Raw genomic sequence first — 20,466 nt, forward strand, 5'->3', positions numbered from 1 at the left:
CACGAAACGCGCGCTGCTATTGGCTGAGAGTTGTAGCTTATGAGTATGCACTTCTATATAAAATAGATACAAATATTATTTGTTTTTTATTTATTTATATGAGATTTCATTTGTGTGTGCATTAAAATATAGTAACGATTAAAATAACCTTTTTAGAATAAAATAATATTTCTGAATATATTCCATATATCTTTCCTAGCTCGCAGCTGGTATGATTTTATTTAATAACCAATATGTTTGTAAGCATAAACATATGTGATATAACCTACATAACAGACATAAATTATTGATTAAATGACTGTAAAGGCTTATATAAACATTACACTAAATTGTCTCAGAAAGCCAACAGTGTAGGTTATTTTTGTTATTTATTGTTCTTTCATAATAAAGCATTAACTCAATATTGCTCTATTAATTTAAATTGAATGGGTGGGATTTATCAGTGGCCAACCTTTGAAACAATGTAAACCGCTATTTATTCCGAGCAGGAGTGGCTTATGTTTTTTTCTAAGCTTCCTAAGAGTTTGCATACAATTGACAAATGCTGGCTATTTTAATCTTTCAGGAGGACATATAGCTGCTGCCATAACGAGATCTGCTGTATGACTACATGTTATTATAGTCACGTTTTTTCTGGATATCATAGCCTACCTTCTAAAGTAACATCATGAAATCTATGAGGGAAGTTGATCTGGATACATACAGTTTGTCTTTACTTACGGCAAAAGAAGACATCCTGAATCCACGCTCGTCAACAAACTGGTATGATGACAGTTTTTGTTTATTTGCTTATTTTTTAAATCCATACGTAATTAATAGCAAATATAACTCAGATTCTTACAGTAAAAAAAAAACGTAAAATGAATTAAAATTGTGAGCAGGATACGTGTAGTTGTTTTAAATTTAAAATATTGTTTTGTTTTTTTTACCAAGAAATGTGTCTGACCATAGGACATAACTTTTAATGAAATGGCAAATGTTTTTACACAGCAATAATAAGTAATTAATAACAATAATAATAATAATACATGTGTAATGCATCAAAATATGATAGATCCTATACATAATATCCAATTTTGTAAAAGTGAAAAGTTGTTAGCAGAGGATGGTTTCGATCCATCGACCTCTGGGTTATGGGCCCAGCACGCTTCCGCTGCGCCACTCTGCTAGGCGGTATATTATAGGTGCGTTTTGGGGTCTTGAAAAAAAGACAATTTTCCATTGCTCTTATTTAATTGTTTTAAGCTATTAATTATTCATAAACGCCGACAACCACATAAAACACTATGCTCATGCTGAAATTCCTTGGAAAGAAAATAAATACTGTGAAGCTATTCCACTACACATATGGGTTTGCTTATATGTGTGTTTGTTAGGGAGATATTCAGTGTTCCTCAACGACCCCGTTTAAATTAATAGGACAAAAAAATTCACATTTAAAAGAATTAGGTCGAATTCCACAAAAATGTGACACGTCTTCGTTTTGAAGTTTCTTTTTTTTTTTGTCATTTCATCCAAACTTACTAACTTAGTCCAGACTTCAATGCTGCAGTGTCTTGATCTGATGATTTACATTTCAGAATGTCTGTCTTATCTTAATGACCAAACAACCCCCTCCCAGACCAATTTCCTCTGTAAATACCCCTGCTTAGCTTATCTAAATGAGCATGTTTATCTGCAAAATCAGCCTGTATGACAAACTATCCTACAATCTGAGATGATAAACCTAAAGCAAGGAGGTGTGTGTGTGGGTCAAGCATCTGCTGAACATGGATTGTTTTGACCATGCTGGGGGCTAAAATGCAGACATGCCCACAGGCAGAGCAGTTCCTGTTGTTCTGGCTACTGTTGTCACAGGAAACGTTTTAAAAGGGAGAATGTCGCCGCTGGAAGGACTTTTCAAAAGAAAGAATGTTGGTTGTTTATGAGCTAAAAACAAAGTTTGTATGATTCTGAACTTTATTCAGTCAGTGTGTTCCTGATAAGAGAAACCTTTTGGATTTCTTTCCTGACTTTCAAACAGCATTTCATTTGATTTGATGTTAAACTCTAAGCTGTTTTTAAACCAAGGCCTCATTAAATTATTCAAACCATGTCCTAATTTCATCATGTGTAGTTCAGATCTGTATTACATTATTTAGCTTTATCCACTTCAGGTAATCAGATATTTCAAATGTAATTTTAATAATGGATTCAAGCCCATATTAAACAGAGATAGAAAGTGCCAGATGCCTTACAAAGGTGCTAGTCTAAACACGGAAGTCTGAAAAAGCAGGACTCTGCATCTTCGTTGCCTTCCTGTCTCTGTCATTTCCTCCGTTTTTTTAAATATAATATAGTATGTGTATCTATAATAAAGCATAATGTTTTATGTTCTATACAGTACATTTAAGAGGTGAATAGGGTAAAAAAATTTAACTAATAATTATCACTGTACTTTCCCCAGATTATTACAGTACAAGACAATCGTTTTCTGATATCCTGTGTTTAAATATTACAGTCTAATTTGCATCAGTTTCCAGGACAGAAATCTGAACATATGATTCTTGTTGCTATTTTAGAGTTAGAGGATTTAGATCTCTCTTTTGGTCCCTCCATAAATCAGAAAATAGTCAACAGCCAGAAAAATAAATTAAAACATTAGGAATAAAATGTGTTATAAATCAGGTCAAACAATATATGAACAAACCACTCTGATAAAAACCTTAAAGATAAGGATATATATTGTAAGTGAAATCTACAGATGGCCAAAGTGTAATAATAAACTCTTAAATGTGTATTTTGGATATTTTCTTTCACTAAAAAAGTCATGTTATAGAAGGAAAATAGCCAAATCTCAAAACGGACCACTTTATGAAAAACACTGCTCCCTGTAGTGTCTTGCATTATTAAGTAACTTACGAAAAGTCACATGCATCACTACATAATAGTAACATAACATAATAGCACCCAAGCAGCTTAAATGTGTGTCTTACACAAGTTAGATGTAACACGCTTGACAGTGTCTATGCAGTCAAGAGCTTCAGCTCAAGATGTTTGGATTAACAGTCTATGCGATTATCCTTCTAGGTTTTCAAGAATGACTGACATACTTAACATAGTGATTTCCAAGAACGACAGACATAATGGCTCCAGTGTCCAAATAACCAAATTCATAGATTTTTTTGTTTGTAATGTTTCTAAATTAAGAGCTCAGGGTTGTACTTCATGTTACTGTATTTACTGTTGTATGTTCGGGCATTGTTGTCATGAGAATGTGGGAAAACTGCCCTTTTGTTTTTGGGTGTGAACAGATTACAGAAGACCCTAGGGATCCAAGAAGGGTCCTTTATATGGGCGTCATTCACAGGAAATGGTGCCATTTGTGTCTAAAATTAGTTTTTATTTTCCGTTTAATTTACTATACTGAACTTTCAATACATCCTTTTGTCCCACCTTAGGCTGTCTATTGGATGTATAATATATGAATTCAAATAATGATAAAGTATTTTTTGTTAAAAAAATGTCTATACTGAAATACCGATTTTTTTTTTTTTGTGATTTACTGACTTACATTTTGTATGCATTAAACACTAAAAGAAAACTATCAATTAATCATACATACATACATACATACAAAGAACCAAAACTGAAACATCAGTACAGAAGCATTCAAATGCCTGTAACTAAAATGTCAGAGAACTTGCCTAAATTGAATTATCCATCTTAATGAAATAAAGTGAAACTTTAATATTCCCTCTGGCTGTTTCCTTCTATCTCTGTATACAGGGCTTTATTTACCTATGATGGAATAATGAACAGACTCAAACTGTCTGATTCTGGAGGTAAGAGCACAAAAAGCTTCATAAATAAGGTTTTATGTTTTGTGGGTTGGTTTATATGCTTGTTTTTTGTAGTAGGTGGATTGAAAGAGTTGACGGATAAACTTCACCCTAGACGGCCGCTTTATGGGATATGCAGGGTGGGCAAAGCTCAACCCCGCATCGCTATGATATTATGGGTTAGTTCATCCTCCACACAGCTTAATGTAAAACAGTCTGATCTCTCTCCCTTTAACCAGTGTTTGTGGTCTCTCAGGTAGGAAATGAAGTGGATGAGTACCGCAGAGCTGAGTGTGCCAGTCATTTACCAGCAATCAGGGCCTTCTTTAAGGTAAAAGACGACAGGGATTATGGGATGGCTTTAACTGTATTCTGATAACCTCAAAGCAACATAATTGTCATTCTTGTTTTGTGAATACATGAGCATGCAGAGATCTTAAATTCTGTTTTTTTTTCTTTTAGACGTCTTGTTAGTTGGGCAGAGTTTTTTTAATAAAATAAAAAATATAAAGACATAAAAACAAGGAAAAGCTTATTTTGTCTGTTGCTATTTTTTGTCTTTCTGATGCTTCAGGAAGTTCACATCTTTCTTCCTGCCCACACTTTGGATGAAATCACAGAGGAGAGGATCTGTACGCTGGCCTATAAAGCTGCAGTGGTGACGCAGGAGCCGAGAGGGAGACCTGGCCGCCGGACAGAAGACAGACAGGCCATTGTGGTATGAGATCATGACCGTTGTTTCTTACTACAAGGCTTTATTAATACTAAATTATGAAGTAGTTTTGAGAAGTACAGTAAAGCCAGTCAGACAATTAAGCTCTATAAAAATCAGGAAAATGGTAAACAAATCAAACTGTCTCCTTACTATTTCCAGGGCACTAATTACAAGCGAACAATCGCAGCTGCAGAGATCCAGAGAATCCAGAGAGATTCTTTTTGGGCACAAGCGGAGGTACGGAGTGAGTTTTTGTTTCCTTTTTTGTTGTTGTCTATTATTCTTTTTTAGAGTTGATATTATCAAGTATGAATGTTACGGTATATATGTGACCCTGGAGCACAAATCCAGTCTCAAGTCGCTGGGGTATATTTGTAGCAATAGCCAACAATACATTGTATGGGTCAAAATTATCGATTTTTTTAATGACAAAAATCATTAGGATATAAGTAAAGATCATGTTCCATGCAGATATTTTGTAAATTTCCCACAATAAATACATCAAAACTTTAAAATAAATACAAAAAAAACGAATTTTTGATTAGTAATATACATTGCTAAGAACTTCATTTGGACACATTTAAAGGCAATTTTCTCAATATTTAGATTTTGTTGTACCCTCAAGTAAAAGTATAAAAAAATTGAAATATTTTTAAAAATGGATCTTTATAATTGGTTTTGTAGTCCAGGGTCACGTATGTAACAACGAATAAATCACATGTTGCTGTCATTTACCACTACACCTCAAAAAAAAAAAAAAGTTATATTTCTCAATTATTTTAACATTTTATTATTATTATTATTATTATTAATTATTATTAACACATGGCATGACATACAATTTATTATGACCTTACTATAGAATAGTTACTATAGAATTTGGACTTAGCACAGCAACATTAACTTTATTTTTCTCTAAAAGTTTTAAAATGTCACAAACAATACAAAAACAGACAGAGGTTAGTTTCTTACTGTATTTTCCAGAGAGAAGAGGAGGAAAGGAAAAAGGAGGAACAGCGGAGGGCAGCAGAGGACAGGAGGCAGAGAGAGAAGGAACAATTGCTTCAGGAAAGGAGAGATGCAATAGAGAGAGAGAGGAGGATGAATGAAAAAGAACAGAAAATAAAGGAGCAGAGGTCAGTCAAACATTCTCATGCATGCATGCAAAAAGTTCCCAAGGGTCAAAGGTGAACTTATTTTTTTTAATAGGAGAAGACAGGCGCAAATGGGGGCAGAGGCCCAGAAACGGGAGAACATAAAATGGGTATGATTAAATTGTTTCTATGTGTGCTTGCACGTATATATTCTTAATTTATATTATATCACAGGAGCACGAGGAAAGGGAGCGTGAAGAAGAGGAAATTAGAGCTACATATTCACGCTCTCAATCAGAGGAAAAAGCTGCGGTTAGTTCTGTCAATTAAACCTGCACTAAACCCACTCTTGTAAATATGTGCCCTGCGATCTTCATGCTGTGATGTAATACTGTTTATGGCCATCAGGAGGCAGCAGCTCTGGTGTCGCAGCGTGCTGTAAACCCCAGAGAGTTTTTCAGACAACTGTCCTCCTCAAGTGTCCACACAGCCTCCAGTCCCAGCTCCACATCTCCAGGTAAAGTGTAAATGTGTTTCCATTGACTGAAACGGCCACATAATCTTCCCACAAACAAATATTTTATGCGTTACATTTGAGAACTTATTTTAAAATCCAACGTAATTGATTTTGGCATTTTTATGGCATCCGTGTAAAGGCCATACATTTTCAATTTGTTAGCATTTACCACAGTTGCTGTATTAGCTATTATAAAATGACAATGAACAATAGGCTACATTAACAGCATTATCTAGGTTAATGTTTCAGAAGGATCTTGTGACACTGAAGCCTGGATTGATGATGCTACAAAAAAATTCAGCTTTGCATCACAGGAATAAATTACATTTTAAAATATATTAAAATAGAAAACAGTTATTTTCAATTGTAATAATATTTCAGAATATTACGGTTTTACTGTACTTTTTTGACCAAATAAATAGAGCCTTGGTGAATTTTTTTAAATAGTAAAATAAATAAATATAAAAAAATCATACTTAACCCAGACTTTTGAACAGTAGTGTGGATTAACATGAAATCTAATGAACATTAACCTAGAATAATGCTGTAAAAAATGTTTCATGTTTAGTTCATAATTAATGCATTAAGTAATGTTAGCAACTAAAATGTATTGGGATCTGTTGTCAGTTATATAAATATATAATGAATAGAATTCACAGTAATCAGTTCATACATTTGATTTTTTTAATAAAATGTTTTCATATCAGATGGCGTGAGCGATGTTCAACATCAAAAAAATAAACAGCGTGTACAACAAATCTGTCTACACATCACGTGACAGTAATGTGACGCAAATTACTGCCACTTGACGTGTAGACAGATTTGTTGATTATAATGACAGTAGACTAGTTTTGTTTTGTAACCGCACTTTTCATATTTTAGTAGCCTACAGTTTGTTTCAAAATCTCTTTCTCTTTTTTTGTAGTCAGGAGTCCCTATAGACGACTGCATCGCAGTCAGACGGACAATATCTTCAGTTTCAATGAATCACCTTCTTCTACACCTACATCTCCATACAGATCATCAATGGTATCACCTTACTTTCCATCGACTCCCACATCCCGGAGCCCAATCCTTTTCACTAGCACTATAGCTTCCTCGCTTCAGAATGGTGCAGTGGTATCTACCAAAAGCCAGATCCTGCTATCTTCACCTAAGACGATGGAGCCACGGCTCCAAACTCAACCATCACCTACAACCGATGCAACTGCATCTGAAATCAAAACTCCTATCAGTGATATACTAGACAGTCTGGTCTTTTATCCACCTCCACCAACCCCTGAGCAGCTCCAACCAGATGAATCAGAGATAGTGGATGAGTTTCCTCCACCTCCCCCTGGTTTTGAGAATTCACCTGAACCATCTGTGGACCAGCCTGAGACATTTGACGACCCCTTAGACCCTATTCTTCCTCCATCATGTGTTTTGGTACCTGAGCCACCCACCAGGCCACTTCCTGCTCTGCCCGTTGCTCCACGAATGCTGAAAGACCTGGAAGCGGAGAGGGATTTTACTGCTCGGGCATTGGTTATATCTACGGTTGAGGAAGAGGAGGATGAAGGGAATGGAGAAAAAGAGATGAAATATGAGGGGAAAGATGCAGTAGGGAAGGGAGGTGGAGAAAAGAGAGTTGAAACTGGAGAGAAGAAGAACAGAGGACAGGAGGAACATGATGGCATGACTATGGAAAAACACGAAAGTGAAAAAGAATCAAATGGTAAAATGATGGAGAGATATGAGAGTGGAAAAGATGGGAAAATGTTGGAAGAATGTGAGAGCAAAGAAAAACAAGATGGAAACCTTATGGAAGAACATGAGAGTGAAGAAGATAAAGTTGGGAAAATTGTGGAAGAATTTGAGAGTGGGGAAATTATGGAGGAACAAGAGAGTGAAAAAATAAGGTTAGAATGTGTGCTAGAAAAAGAGCAGGATAGGGAAATTACAGAAAAACATGAGGAAGATGAAAAAAACATGGAAGAATGTAAGCAAGATGGGAATGTTGTGGAAGCATTTGACAGTAAAAAGGAACAAGACAAGAAAAACATGGAAGTATTTGTGACTGAAAAAACACAATGTGGGAAAATTATGGATGAACGTGGGCAAGAAAACGAGCAAGATGGGAAAATCGTAGAAAAATGTGAGGAAGAACATGACAGTGAAAAGGAAAAACGGGGGAAATGTATGGAAGAACTTGAGGTTGAAAAAATACAAAATGCAAAAATGATGTTACAGTATATAAGAGAAGACGAGCAAGATGCGAAAATTGCGGATGCATTAGACAATGAAAAAGAACAAGACAAGAAAAGCCTGGAAGTATCTGAAACTGAAAAAACACAATATGCAAAAATTATGGAAGAATGTGAGCAAGAACATGAGCAAGATGGGAAAATTGTACAAAAAGATGAGGGAGAACATGAGAGTGAAAAGGAACAAGCTGGGGAAATGATGAAAGAACAGGAGGTTGACAAAATACAAGATGGGAACATCATGGAAGAACATGAAAGTGAAAGGCAAGAAAATGAGGAAGATGGGAAAACTGCAGAAAAATGTGAAGAAGAATATAAGAGTGCAAAAGAAATTGATGGAAAAATGATGGAAGAACATGGAAGCAAAGAAAAACGAGATGGGAAAATTATGGATGCATTTGACAGTGATAAAGAACAAGATGAGACAAGCATGGAAGTATTTGAGACTGAAAAATTACAATATGCGACAAGGATGGAAGAATGTGGGCAAGAAAATGAGCAAGATGGGAAAACTGTAGAAAAACATAGTAAAAATCTGGAAGAACATGAAAGTGAAAAAGAAGAAGGTTGGAAAGTTGTGGAAGTATTTGTGACTGAAAAAACACGTGTGAAAATGATGGAAGAATGTGGGCAAGAAAATGAGCAAGATGGGAAAACTGTAGAAAAATGTAAGGAAGAACATGAAAGTGAAAGGCAAGAAAATGAGGAAGATGGGAAAACTGCAGAAAAATGTGAAGAAGAATATAAGAGTGCAAAAGAAATTGATGGAAAAATGATGGAAGAACATGGAAGCAAAGAAAAACGAGATGGGAAAATTTTGGATGCATTTGACAGTGATAAAGTACAAGATGGGACATACATGGAAGTATTTGAGGCTGAAAAATTACAATATGCGACAAGGATGGAAGAATGTGGGCAAGAAAATGAACAAGATGGGAAAACTGTAGAAAAACATAGTAAAAATCTGGAAGAACATGAAAGTGAAAAAGAAGAAGGTTGGAAAGTTGTGGAAGTATTTGTGACTGAAAAAACACGTGTGAAAATGATGGAAGAATGTGGGCAAGAAAATGAGCAAGATGGGAAAACTGTAGAAAAATGTAAGGAAGAACATGAAAGTGAAAGGCAAGAAAATGAGGAAGATGGGAAAACTGCAGAAAAATGTGAAGAAGAATATAAGAGTGCAAAAGAAATTGATGGAAAAATGATGGAAGAACATGGAAGCAAAGAAAAACGAGATGGGAAAATTATGGATGCATTTGACAGTGATAAAGAACAAGATGAGACAAGCATGGAAGTATTTGAGACTGAAAAATTACAATATGCGACAAGGATGGAAGAATGTGGGCAAGAAAATGAACAAGATGGGAAAACTGTAGAAAAATGTGAGGAAGAACATGAAAGTGAAAGGCAAGAAAATGAGGAAGATGGGAAAACTGCAGAAAAATGTGAAGAAGAATATAAGAGTGCAAAAGAAATTGATGGAAAAATGATGGAAGAACATGGAAGCAAAGAAAAACCAGATGGGAAAATTCAGATGGGAAAATTATGGATGCATTTGACAGTGATAAAGAACAAGACAAGACAAGCATGGAAGTATTTGAGACTGAAAAATTACAATATGCGACAAGGATGGAAGAATGTGGGCAAGAAAATGAACAAGATGGGAAAACTGTAGAAAAACATGAACACGGGAAAAGTTTGGCAGAACATGAAAACGAAAATCAACAGAACTGCAAAATGATAGAAGACTGTGGGATTGAAAAAATACAATATGGGAACATCATGGAGGAACATGAAAGTGAAAACAAACAAGATGGGTTGATTGAAAACCAAGAGGACATACAGAACCAAGACAAGGAACGAATGTCACATGTAGATGTAGATAAAGCAGTGAACGTGACTGTGCTCAGGAAGGAGGAATCATACACAGAGATAAAGAGGGATGGGACAACAGAAGTAGGTTTCGAAAATGAGAAGGAACCTTTAATCCAGACAGAGGAGGCTGACACAGTTTTTTCCCAGCATGCACCACTCTTCCCAGAATCGCATGCTACAGAGCCATCTCCAGTCAATGACGCATGTATTCCTGAAAGTATTTCAACCACTCAAGATAAAAACGAGTCACAGATGTGCTCAACTCGTACCTCGCACCTCTTACCAACCATTCAGGTCGAGTCAGATCTTTCTAGTTTGAGCAATCAAAGTGATTCAGACATAAAAGAGAAGACTGAATCTATTGACTCTCAAGCTTCCTCAGAGATCTCCAAGAACAGCCCAGATGCCACATCAGCAGAACAGACTCCTGCAGTGAAGGATGAACAACAGACAGATGCAGAAATGCTTCAAGAGGATAAGATTGTGGACGGCAGCAATGATTTGGCTGAGGGGATTGATGCTGAGTCCAAGACATCACCTTTATCTGAGAATCAAGCCAGGACTGGACAATCAGATGAGGGGGAGGGGCTTGTACCTGTCAGTCTTTTCCCCGAAGACACAGGTAATGATAATGGTGTCACTGATAGACAGTTCTTTAAGCAACATTTTAATATCAAGCAAGTTACATTACAGAACATCAAAGCATCGGCCAAACAATGCACAGACTGAACACAAAGAATTTAAATGTTTTTTTAAAAACTTAAAACTATAATTGATGTCTTATTTAATGCACACTACCACTATGCAAAAGTTTGGGGTCAGTAATTATATTTTTATTCAGCAAGAATAAATGCCATTGTCCATCACAATAATAAACTACATTTTAAAATGTATTACAATAGAAAACACTATTACTATTTCACAATAATACAGTTTTACTGTATTTTTAAGCAAATATTTATTGTATTTTTAAGCAAATAAATGCAGCCTTGGTGAGCATAAGAGACTTATTTTAAAAACATTTTAAAAATCTTACTGACCCCAAATGTTTGAATAAATACTCTAGTTCAGTGAAATAATTTCTAGAATAAATGTTTTTTTTTCTCCAATAAATTTTTTTTTGACAGGCAACATTTTTTAACATGATTATTGACTATAGTTTTGAATAGAAAGATAATTTTATTATTCTAATAATTTCATTAGTTTTTATATTAGAAAATATAATTTGATTAATTTTATTTTATTAGAAAGCTGAGACGTTTTCTTTGAACTTAAGTGCATTAATCTCAAAATGTGGTTTTGTTAAAGTTACTAATATAATACTACAAGTGACATAATAATACAAAAAATCAATAATGCATAAAAAGAATAAAAAAAAAAAGATATTTAAATAAAAATAACAAAATACAGCGTCACACTGGATTAGAAATATGTTTGATCAAAAATGATTTTTCAATTAAGCCGTGTGATTGCTACTGAGTGATAAAAATCTCTTTTTTGTAACAGATTCTGCAGTGGACCTAAAATATTGTATTACTCATGAGCTGGATCCGACTAATGACATAAGTGATGTTGAAGAGGGAGAAGAGGCTATATCACTCCTAGCCAGTGACACAGATGTGGAGCAAAACTTAAAATGCGATTCTGACCCTGATCAAGTAAATAAAGACATTAAACATGACATTCTGCAGAACTGCGAAACCATCGCGGAAACACCCAACGACAGGAGGAATGATAAGACAGCCGAATAAAAATGAAGAACATAATTGGTAGGTGTGAACTTTTATCTCAGAACAGATCATTCCGTTAAAGAATGCAATACTTCTGGTTTTGATTGCCATTAATTATAAAAACCATAAGGAGTGGAAGGGTAATTCAGGGCTAACCACACATTTGTTGTCCTTTTCACCCTAGGTCGGGTTGCTTTTTGTGAAATCCTACAATGCGATATAACTGCTATACATAATTACCCCAATTTAGAGAAAATCTCATCATGATAATTATATTAGTAAATCTCAAAAGTGCTTTTGCTGGAAGGAAATATTACACTGTGATTTTCTACCAAATTCGATCTAGTATAAACACCTCATCCTCAAATGATCTCATATTAAGCATACAGAAAAAGTAAACTTGTGCAGTGACCCATGCACAGCAAAGGATTATGGGATAGATAAGCCATCAGTCAGAAACAGACAGACAGACAGGAGACATGTTTATCAGGTACACTGAGTGCAAATGCTGTTAACTGTAACAACAGTATCCTTATCTCTCTTCACATCGTACATTCTTCTGACAGAAATATTGGATAAGCTGCAGCAAGTGCAAAGACATACCAGATTTGTGCTGTTGTCGTTTAGTGCTATGTATGCAGAGCTAGAAAAAAAAGTTACTTTAAAGGAATAGTTCACCCAAAAATGAAAATTGTTGAAAATGTACTCACCCTCAGGCCATCTAAGATGTAGATGAGTTTGTTTCTTCATCAGAACAGATTTGGAGAAATTTAGCATTGCATCACTTGCTCAGCAATGGATTATTTTCAGTGAATGGGTGCCGTCAGAATGAGAGTCCAAACAGCTGATAAAAACATCACAATAATCCACCAGTAATGAAGAAGACCCCAGTCCATCAACTAACATCTTGTGAAGTGAAAAACTGCATGTTTGTAAAAAAAAAATAAAAAATCCATCAAGGTGTTTTAACTTTAAACTGTTGCTTCTGGCCAAAATATGAGTTTATAATCCATAATAAAGCTTCCTACAATGACAAAGTCCGTCACCTTTTGTCCTCTCGCATCAAAATCCACTGATACATACTGTAGCACTGTTTTGGACTGTTTTTGCTTGTAAAATGTGCTTGATCTGTGCATGTTTCTCTCCTGATTCAGATGAGACACCCTTTTCACTGAAGAAAGAAAAATTATGGATAGAGGACTTGTATTTATTACAAAAATGCAGCTATTCACTTTACAAGATTAATAATTGATGGACTGGAGTCATGTGGATACAATGTACATGTTGATACAGTGCAAATCAGGGTTATTATTGTTAACTGAAATGTTATATATATATATATATAAAATTATATATATAAAATATTATATATATAAAACATTACAATATAACATTTCTGAAATCTATATAACCTACCAGTCAACAGTTTTTGAACAGTAAGATTTTTAATGTTTTATAATCTATTAGTTGCCAGGGCAACATTTCTCATTTTTGTTTAGGTTAACTTGAAGTATAAAAATAACTGAATAAACTAAAACTAAAAACTGAACAAAAACTACAGTTTATAAACAAATTAAAATAATGAAAATGACAAAAACACAGCAAAATTACTAAAACTTTAACTAAAATTAAAATGACCAGAAAATATAAAAATTAAAATGTAATTCTAAATATGAATAAGAAATATAATAGTATATCAATGACACTAAAATAACACTGATCTAGACAAAACACACATTTGAGTAATTGAAATCAAAACCTCAACTAGCCCTGGTCTCCTTACCTTTATAAAATAGTATAAAATGGGCCCCTGAAATTGATACAAACAGGTATATCTAGATTTGTTTGTTTGTTTTGTTTCGTTTTCTGTGTACATTGATGGATTGCTTACCAAAAATGACAATCATAACTGTTAGGGTTATTCATACAGTACCATGTTTACCTAAATGTAAGCAATCTCAGACTGGAAAGAGACGTTACGGTTGTGGCATGTGGGGAAGGCCACACCTTTGATGAGACCTGGACCAGATCCAAATTTGCATTCCCATCCCATTCTATAAGCAGACAACAATGTTTAATACAAACTAGGGGTGGGCGAAATGGCAAAAATATCATATCACGATTTTTTTTTCAGCAATATCACGATTTTTTCATGATTCTTTGACATGCTGGTTTTACTATTTTTCAAGTTGTCTGAGCAGTAAAGCCAAACTAATTTCCAGATTTTAAAAACAAAGCCTTACAAGGTTACAAAATATATTTAGGCAGATATTTAGGCCAAAGTGGGCGAAGATAAAACTCTTTGTCATTATTTTATCTTTGCTATTAAAAAATAAGAACAAAGACACACATTACAAATACATAAATAAAATGAACAATGCTTTATTTCTCAGGTACAGTAGGTGTATTTAGAAGTAGAATTCAAGGAATTGGATTAACAAATATAAAAATAAAACACTAAATACATCAATTATACATTATCAATTATAAATATAAAGCAACTGTATTAAAGTTCTTGTGTTTTGTTGTTTTATTAACATTAAAAGGGATAGTTCACCCACAAATTAATTTATTTACTCACTCTCAAGTTGTTGTTGTTGTTGTTGTTTTTTAACCTGAGTGAGTTTCTTTCTTCTGTTGAACATAAATGTTATTTTGACAAATGTGGGTATAATCAAACAGTTGCTGGTCCCCAGTGACTTCCATAGTAATTTTTTTTCCTACTATCAAATTCAATGTGGACCAGCTTCTGTTTTTGGTTACCCACATTCTTTAAAATATCCTCTTTTGTGTTCAGCACAAGAAAGAAATTAATACAGGTTTGGGACAATGTGTGAGTGAGTAAATAATAACAGAAATTTAATTTAATGACAGTCGGCAGCATGTTTAGTACTGTCCCTTTAAGAGCTGCACGCATCCGTTTTTCTCTCAACTGTTTACTTAACCAACTGAGTCTGTTTGTAAACCTTGTGTACTGTTTTGACAGTATTAGCTCAAAAGATAACTTAGTCCAGTAATCAGGCGCTGTTTTAGTAGATGCAAATAATGCACTTTTGTGATTGCGAATTAGTGCAGTGTCCAGTGAGAGTAACTCTACCGCTGAGTTAACACTGATGTGAATGTAGCCTATGTGGTGCTGCTCACGATACTACGATATTTCTTCAAAAGCAGATCGTGGAGACATTTTTATCGTCCATGATCAAAAATCGTCATATCGCACACCTCTAGTACAAACAAACAATAATAAGTAAGCCAAGTTAACCCTGTGGCTCTCCTGCTTGACATTCATGACAGACTGTCACTGTGACACTGAAGAGTTAGTTAATGACTGGTATTGGTTAGCAATGACAAATGAAATTGTTGCAACAAAGTGACACTGTTGCCAAATCTACAGTACAAGCAGGCTTATTATCATAAATGAAACCTAAAACCATAAAGAAAATATGTTTCATTTCAAAACAATTGCAGTAATAAACAATAACTGAAATAAAATAAATAAAAAATTCTAAAAAAAAATTAAAATACAGATAGGCTACATATATAAACACACACACACACACACACATTCATCAAGGATACATTCAGTTCAAGTTCACGGGTAAAATATTCCTATTGTGTTCAATCACTCTTTCGAAAATACAATGTTCATTGTTAATTTTTACTGAATTCAAAATCACTGATGTTCATAAAAAAGAAATTGCATAAATCACATCTGAAGTTGAGATCCGAAAGAGATGAAAACTTTATGGCAGGTTCTGGCACACATCAAAGATTTATGTTAACTAATAGTTAATGCAGATAAGCTCTAACTATAGCCCTTAACTCGAACTGTAACATTCTAAAAATGGCAGTTACTGCCATTGTCAAATGTGTGAATGAAATGGCCTTATTAAACAGCTAGTCCTTTGAGTGAACAAGGAAATGTAATTCCTACAATTTAGCTTGGCATGGAGCATATACAGGACGTAGGCTACATATTTCTCTTTCGATGATATATTATTCACTAGCAGATATACTAAAGCAGACAGTTCCCCCTTGGCAAATTTTGTTTTTATTATTAATTTTATTTAGCAAGGATGCATTAAGAAACAAAAGTGACAGTAAAGACATTTATAATGGTACAAAAAAAAAATCAAACGCTGTTCTTTTGAACTTTCTATTCAACAAAGAATCCTGAAACAAAATGCATTACAGTTTCCACAAAAATATTAAGCAGCACTGTTTTCAAAAGAGGTAATAATGAGCACCATATCAGCATATTAGAATGATTTCTGAAGGATCATGTGACACTGAAGACTGGAGTAATGATGCTGAAAATTCAGCTTTGCATCACAGGAATAAATTACATTTTAAAATACATTCAAATAGAAAAGTTATTTTAAATAGGAATAATACTGTATTTCACAGGACTGCGGTTTTTACAGTAAAATGTAGACTTGGTGAGCATAAGAGACTTCTCTCAAAAACATAAAAATCTTACCAACTCCACACAGTGTTTTCACAAAAATTAGCCCAAAAAATAGATTAAAAAGCTCAAAGCTCAAAAACATTTTATATTAAGACTTACGCAAAATACCACAAAGCAATTCTGTGCCAAATATACCATGTGAAGAAAAAACACATGTGCGTGTTTCTGGAACACTGTTCTCTCTGACATGGGGAATTTACTTAGCAAACAAGTTCGGTCTGTTGATCATATTGATTCCATAATCCACCTTGACATATACAGTATCTCACAGAAGTGAGTACACCCCTCAAATTTTTGTAAATATTTTATATCTTTTCATGTGACAACACTGAAGAATTAAACTTTGCTACAATGTAAAGTACAGTATTTCCTCTTTCATTCTTCCTTATAAACTCTTTACATCTACAGCATAGTCTTTCACTTGAGTTTCCTTGCTTCTTTTTCTTTAGATTGTGCTGTAATTTAATCCACTGTGGAAAAGAAAAAATTAATACATTGCATTTTTTCACATGCTTCTACATCCACCTAACCATGCATTACTTCTTGTATGATTCTCTCCATCACTTTCATGCAGGAGGCATCATGGGAACTCTGCAGCAATTCTCCCATTTGGAGAAATATGACCAATAGATGTTTCTCTTAACCAATCACTGAAGGTCTTTCTCCAGATTATTCTCATATGTGCCCAATAATGCAATATATGTAAGTAGCACACGTTCAGGACTGTGTCCACAAATGCACTCAATATACAATGTGTATTATAACGTGAATATGTATACATTTTTTTTTTTCAATCTTAAGAATATAAAAGAGAAAAATGTTATGATGTAAAATAAAGAAGCTGTTTTTCTCAAATCATGCTGGGGAACATAATCATCATCACACACCAAATACTGAGACATCAGTAAATTCATGTTCATTTTTTTTCTATTCAGCTTTTCACTTAAACTGTTATATTTAACCAAAAATGCACTATATTATAAAAGGAGCATTTTCACAAGTGGACTCAGACTTTTGAACCCCACTGTTGGTTATGTATAGTTACAGAGCATATTTATTATTCATTTTTCCTCTCAAGCAAAATAAACTTGCTAGAAATGTTGTTACTGTATAATGGTTCTTACTTTCCAATAAAGATTTCTCTGCAACCATCTGACAAAATAGTAAATATGGCGTTGCAGGCTATTCATGTGACTTATTTGACTGTATTTACAGTTTTAGATGGATATCTCATCTTGAAAGAATATGCAAAATGAATCAGTTTGCGGAGTCATTTTGTCCATACGACTGATTTGAGAATGAAATCACATCAATTAACACAGAGTGATAGTCAGTGCAAACATTACAAAGTTCACTCAGGTATTATATTTTATAAGCTTATACTTCAGAGAATGAAAGAAGACTTTTACTGCTGTACTGTTTAAGCAGATGTAAATGCACCTCTGGCATTCTAAGATTCATTGTTATGTGTGCTTTGAAAACTGAGATCCTGCTGCAACTTTGCTCATCTGATAATGATAATCACGAGAACCTGTTGATAGCATATTTGAAATGCTTTGCACGTCATTTTCTGGCAATTATTTGAATCTTGTGACTGGTTCACGGAAGGTGAGGTGGCACATGTTTGCATCACATGAATATTAATCTGATTATGCAAAAATGATATAATACTATCTATGCGGTTTTGAAAATTGCTAATATGATGTACTGATCCGGTCATGGATCAAAAATGTCAAAATGTACATAAATGATAGCAATTAGATAGGAAATGTAAAAAAAAAAAAATCAAGCCACATAAAGTTCTTCTTTTATTTAGCTGGATGTACTGTATATTAGGGACATAATTGTTTTGTGGCTTCACTAGAACACTGTTCTCTCTTAAAAATAAAGGTACTTTATTTGCATTGATGGTTCTGTGAAGAACCTTTAACATTCATGGGACTTTTCCATTCTACAAAAGTTACTTTTAAGAACTGTTTACTGAAAGGTTCTTAGGGAAACCCAAAGCAGTTATTCTATGGCATCGCTGCAAAACCCCTCTTTTATTTTAGAACCTCGCATACATCCCTGCTGCAAGCTATTTCATGCCGGTGTGGGGACAAAAAGTGCAACAAGTGAAAAGGGCATAAATCACCCCGATGCAAGGATGCATTTCAAGCATGTGCCTTTAAACAAGTTTGTCTATGATCGATGTGAGTGTGTACAGAAAGATGGTAAAGAATGAGAACTGTTGACAGTTGACCCAAAATAAGTTGTGGAATGAAAAAAAAAAAAATGTTGAAACTTTTTTGAAAAATGATATTGGCAGGAAACAGGTTAAAAATGTACTGCCAATCATTTCATCAGTTCACATCTAGTTGCTAATCAGGATCTGAGAGTAAAATGAGGAAATTCAACATGTTTTCCTTTTCAAGGGGATTTTTTCTCAATGTCCCTTTATGTTCCTTAATGAAAACAGGTTTGCTGCAATGCATATCAGCTGGATTCTAATCTAAGATCAATCTTTAAAAACTTTTTTTTTTTATTATTTGTCTAATTTTACTTCTTTTATTAGCTTCTGAAATAATAAAAAAATATATAGTATAATGTATATATAATAAATGTAAATACCCTAGTGAAAAATAAATATATTTCATGCTAAGTATACTTCAAATACATTTTCATATTAATGTACTTACTAAAATGCCCTGCAATTGTACTTTTAGTACACTTAACTGGTATACTTCAAGTCTGCTAAATTTGAACAACTAATTTGTACTTAATGCACTTTAATTGTGCGGAAGTAGAGCTGATATTTGATAAGCATATTTGATTGTACTAAAGTGGAACTATTGCAAGTATACCACAGTTACACTTTAAAAATCTTGCATTTAAAGACCGATATTATTAAAAGATCATAAAATCCTCGTCAATAGTGACATTAAAACATATTTTATGCTTAATAATAAGAAATATGTATTGTGCACAAGTAGTACTCCAAATAAAGTTGAATTATAGTTTTTATATCAGTAAGTCTCGAGCGATATGTCAGTAAATATGTTAAAGGGGTCATATGATGTTGCTAAAATGAACATTATTTTGTGTATTTGGTGTAATGAAATGTGTTTATGCGGTTTAAGGTTAAAAAAACACATTATTTTCCACATACTGTACATTATTGTTTCTCCTCTATGCCCCGCCTTTCTGAAACGCGTCGATTTTTACAAAGCTCATCGTCTGAAAAGCGAGGTGTGCTCTGATTGGCCAGCTATCCAGTGCGTTGTGATTGGCCGAATACCTCAAGCGTGTGACGGAAATGTTACGCCCCTTACCATACTGTGATGTCGTGTCCTGGCACGACCAGACAAAACCAATAAAACCCATTCATTATAAACGAGGCATTTGTTGCATCCAGTGGGGACATAATTACGGATTATAATGACTTATACTGTCTTTTTACGCGTTGCATCGCGCCGCGTAAACATAAAACCATGTCTAATGCAGAAAAGTGCATTTGTGATGGAGAAATGACAAACAACAAGCGCTACTCTACACTGCTCAAAACTCGCGTTTGAATCATCAGTGGCAAATTCTTCAAATGAAAACGTACTTACAGTCTGTGAGTCAGAACAGCCGGCATTGTAGTCTACTCTACCAGAATCAGGAAACAGTCCTCCATAAAATGCACTGCACACATCTGAATATTTGGGTTGAACTGTTCTGGAACAGTGTTGTAAATACAACTTAACCACTGATTTCTAGTCGTGTCCTCTTTTGGAAGACCAAACAAAGTAGTTTCGCTTTCACAACGAAAAACACAGCGGCCTAGCGTGAGCGAAAGCCCCGGCTTAGCCTGAGCTGAAGCCGGGCAAGAGTGAGCTGAGGCGGCGGGGTCGAGAACGGCGCGCCCGGCGGATCCGACGAATGAGCGGCAACCACATGTGACGGACCCCGGGCTGGATTCCGCTTCGTCCACGGTGAAAGTTGAAGTATTTCCTCAGCGACCAGCACAGATCAGATC

General features: G+C 34.5%; 1 protein-coding gene and 1 non-coding gene across 2 annotated transcripts; one reads left to right on the forward strand and one right to left on the reverse strand.

Moving 5' to 3' along the window:
• Window positions 1-572: 572 nt before the first annotated feature.
• Window positions 573-17,608, forward strand: LOC107739663 (myb-like protein X). The gene is made up of 14 exons (XM_016551835.1): window positions 573-762; window positions 3,769-3,824; window positions 3,897-4,000; window positions 4,078-4,152; window positions 4,396-4,539; window positions 4,696-4,773; window positions 5,521-5,672; window positions 5,746-5,800; window positions 5,865-5,942; window positions 6,039-6,147; window positions 7,073-9,763; window positions 10,063-10,890; window positions 11,775-12,037; window positions 17,041-17,608. The coding sequence occupies exons 1-13, from the start codon at window positions 668-670 to the stop codon at window positions 12,017-12,019; spliced, it is 4,710 nt and encodes a 1,569-aa protein (XP_016407321.1). The 5' UTR covers window positions 573-667; the 3' UTR covers window positions 12,020-12,037; window positions 17,041-17,608.
• Window positions 1,097-1,168, reverse strand: trnam-cau (transfer RNA methionine (anticodon CAU)). The gene has a single exon. It is a non-coding gene; the product is annotated as a tRNA-Met (tRNA).
• Window positions 17,609-20,466: the final 2,858 nt, after the last annotated feature.

This window comes from Sinocyclocheilus rhinocerous, unplaced genomic scaffold, assembly GCF_001515625.1.
Source record: "Sinocyclocheilus rhinocerous isolate Xijiao unplaced genomic scaffold, SAMN03320098_v1.1 scaffold585, whole genome shotgun sequence".
In the NCBI taxonomy this organism is placed as follows: domain Eukaryota; kingdom Metazoa; phylum Chordata; class Actinopteri; order Cypriniformes; family Cyprinidae; genus Sinocyclocheilus; species Sinocyclocheilus rhinocerous.

Bases quoted from the DNA above. Each gene is read 5' to 3' on its own strand.
- LOC107739663 (XM_016551835.1), top strand. From the start codon at position 668: ATGAAATCTATGAGGGAAGTTGATCTGGATACATACAGTTTGTCTTTA. The intron at 763-3,768 runs GTATGATGACAG...CTCTGTATACAG, and splicing joins CCACGCTCGTCAACAAACTG to GGCTTTATTTACCTATGATG. The intron at 4,153-4,395 runs GTAAAAGACGAC...CTGATGCTTCAG, and splicing joins CAATCAGGGCCTTCTTTAAG to GAAGTTCACATCTTTCTTCC.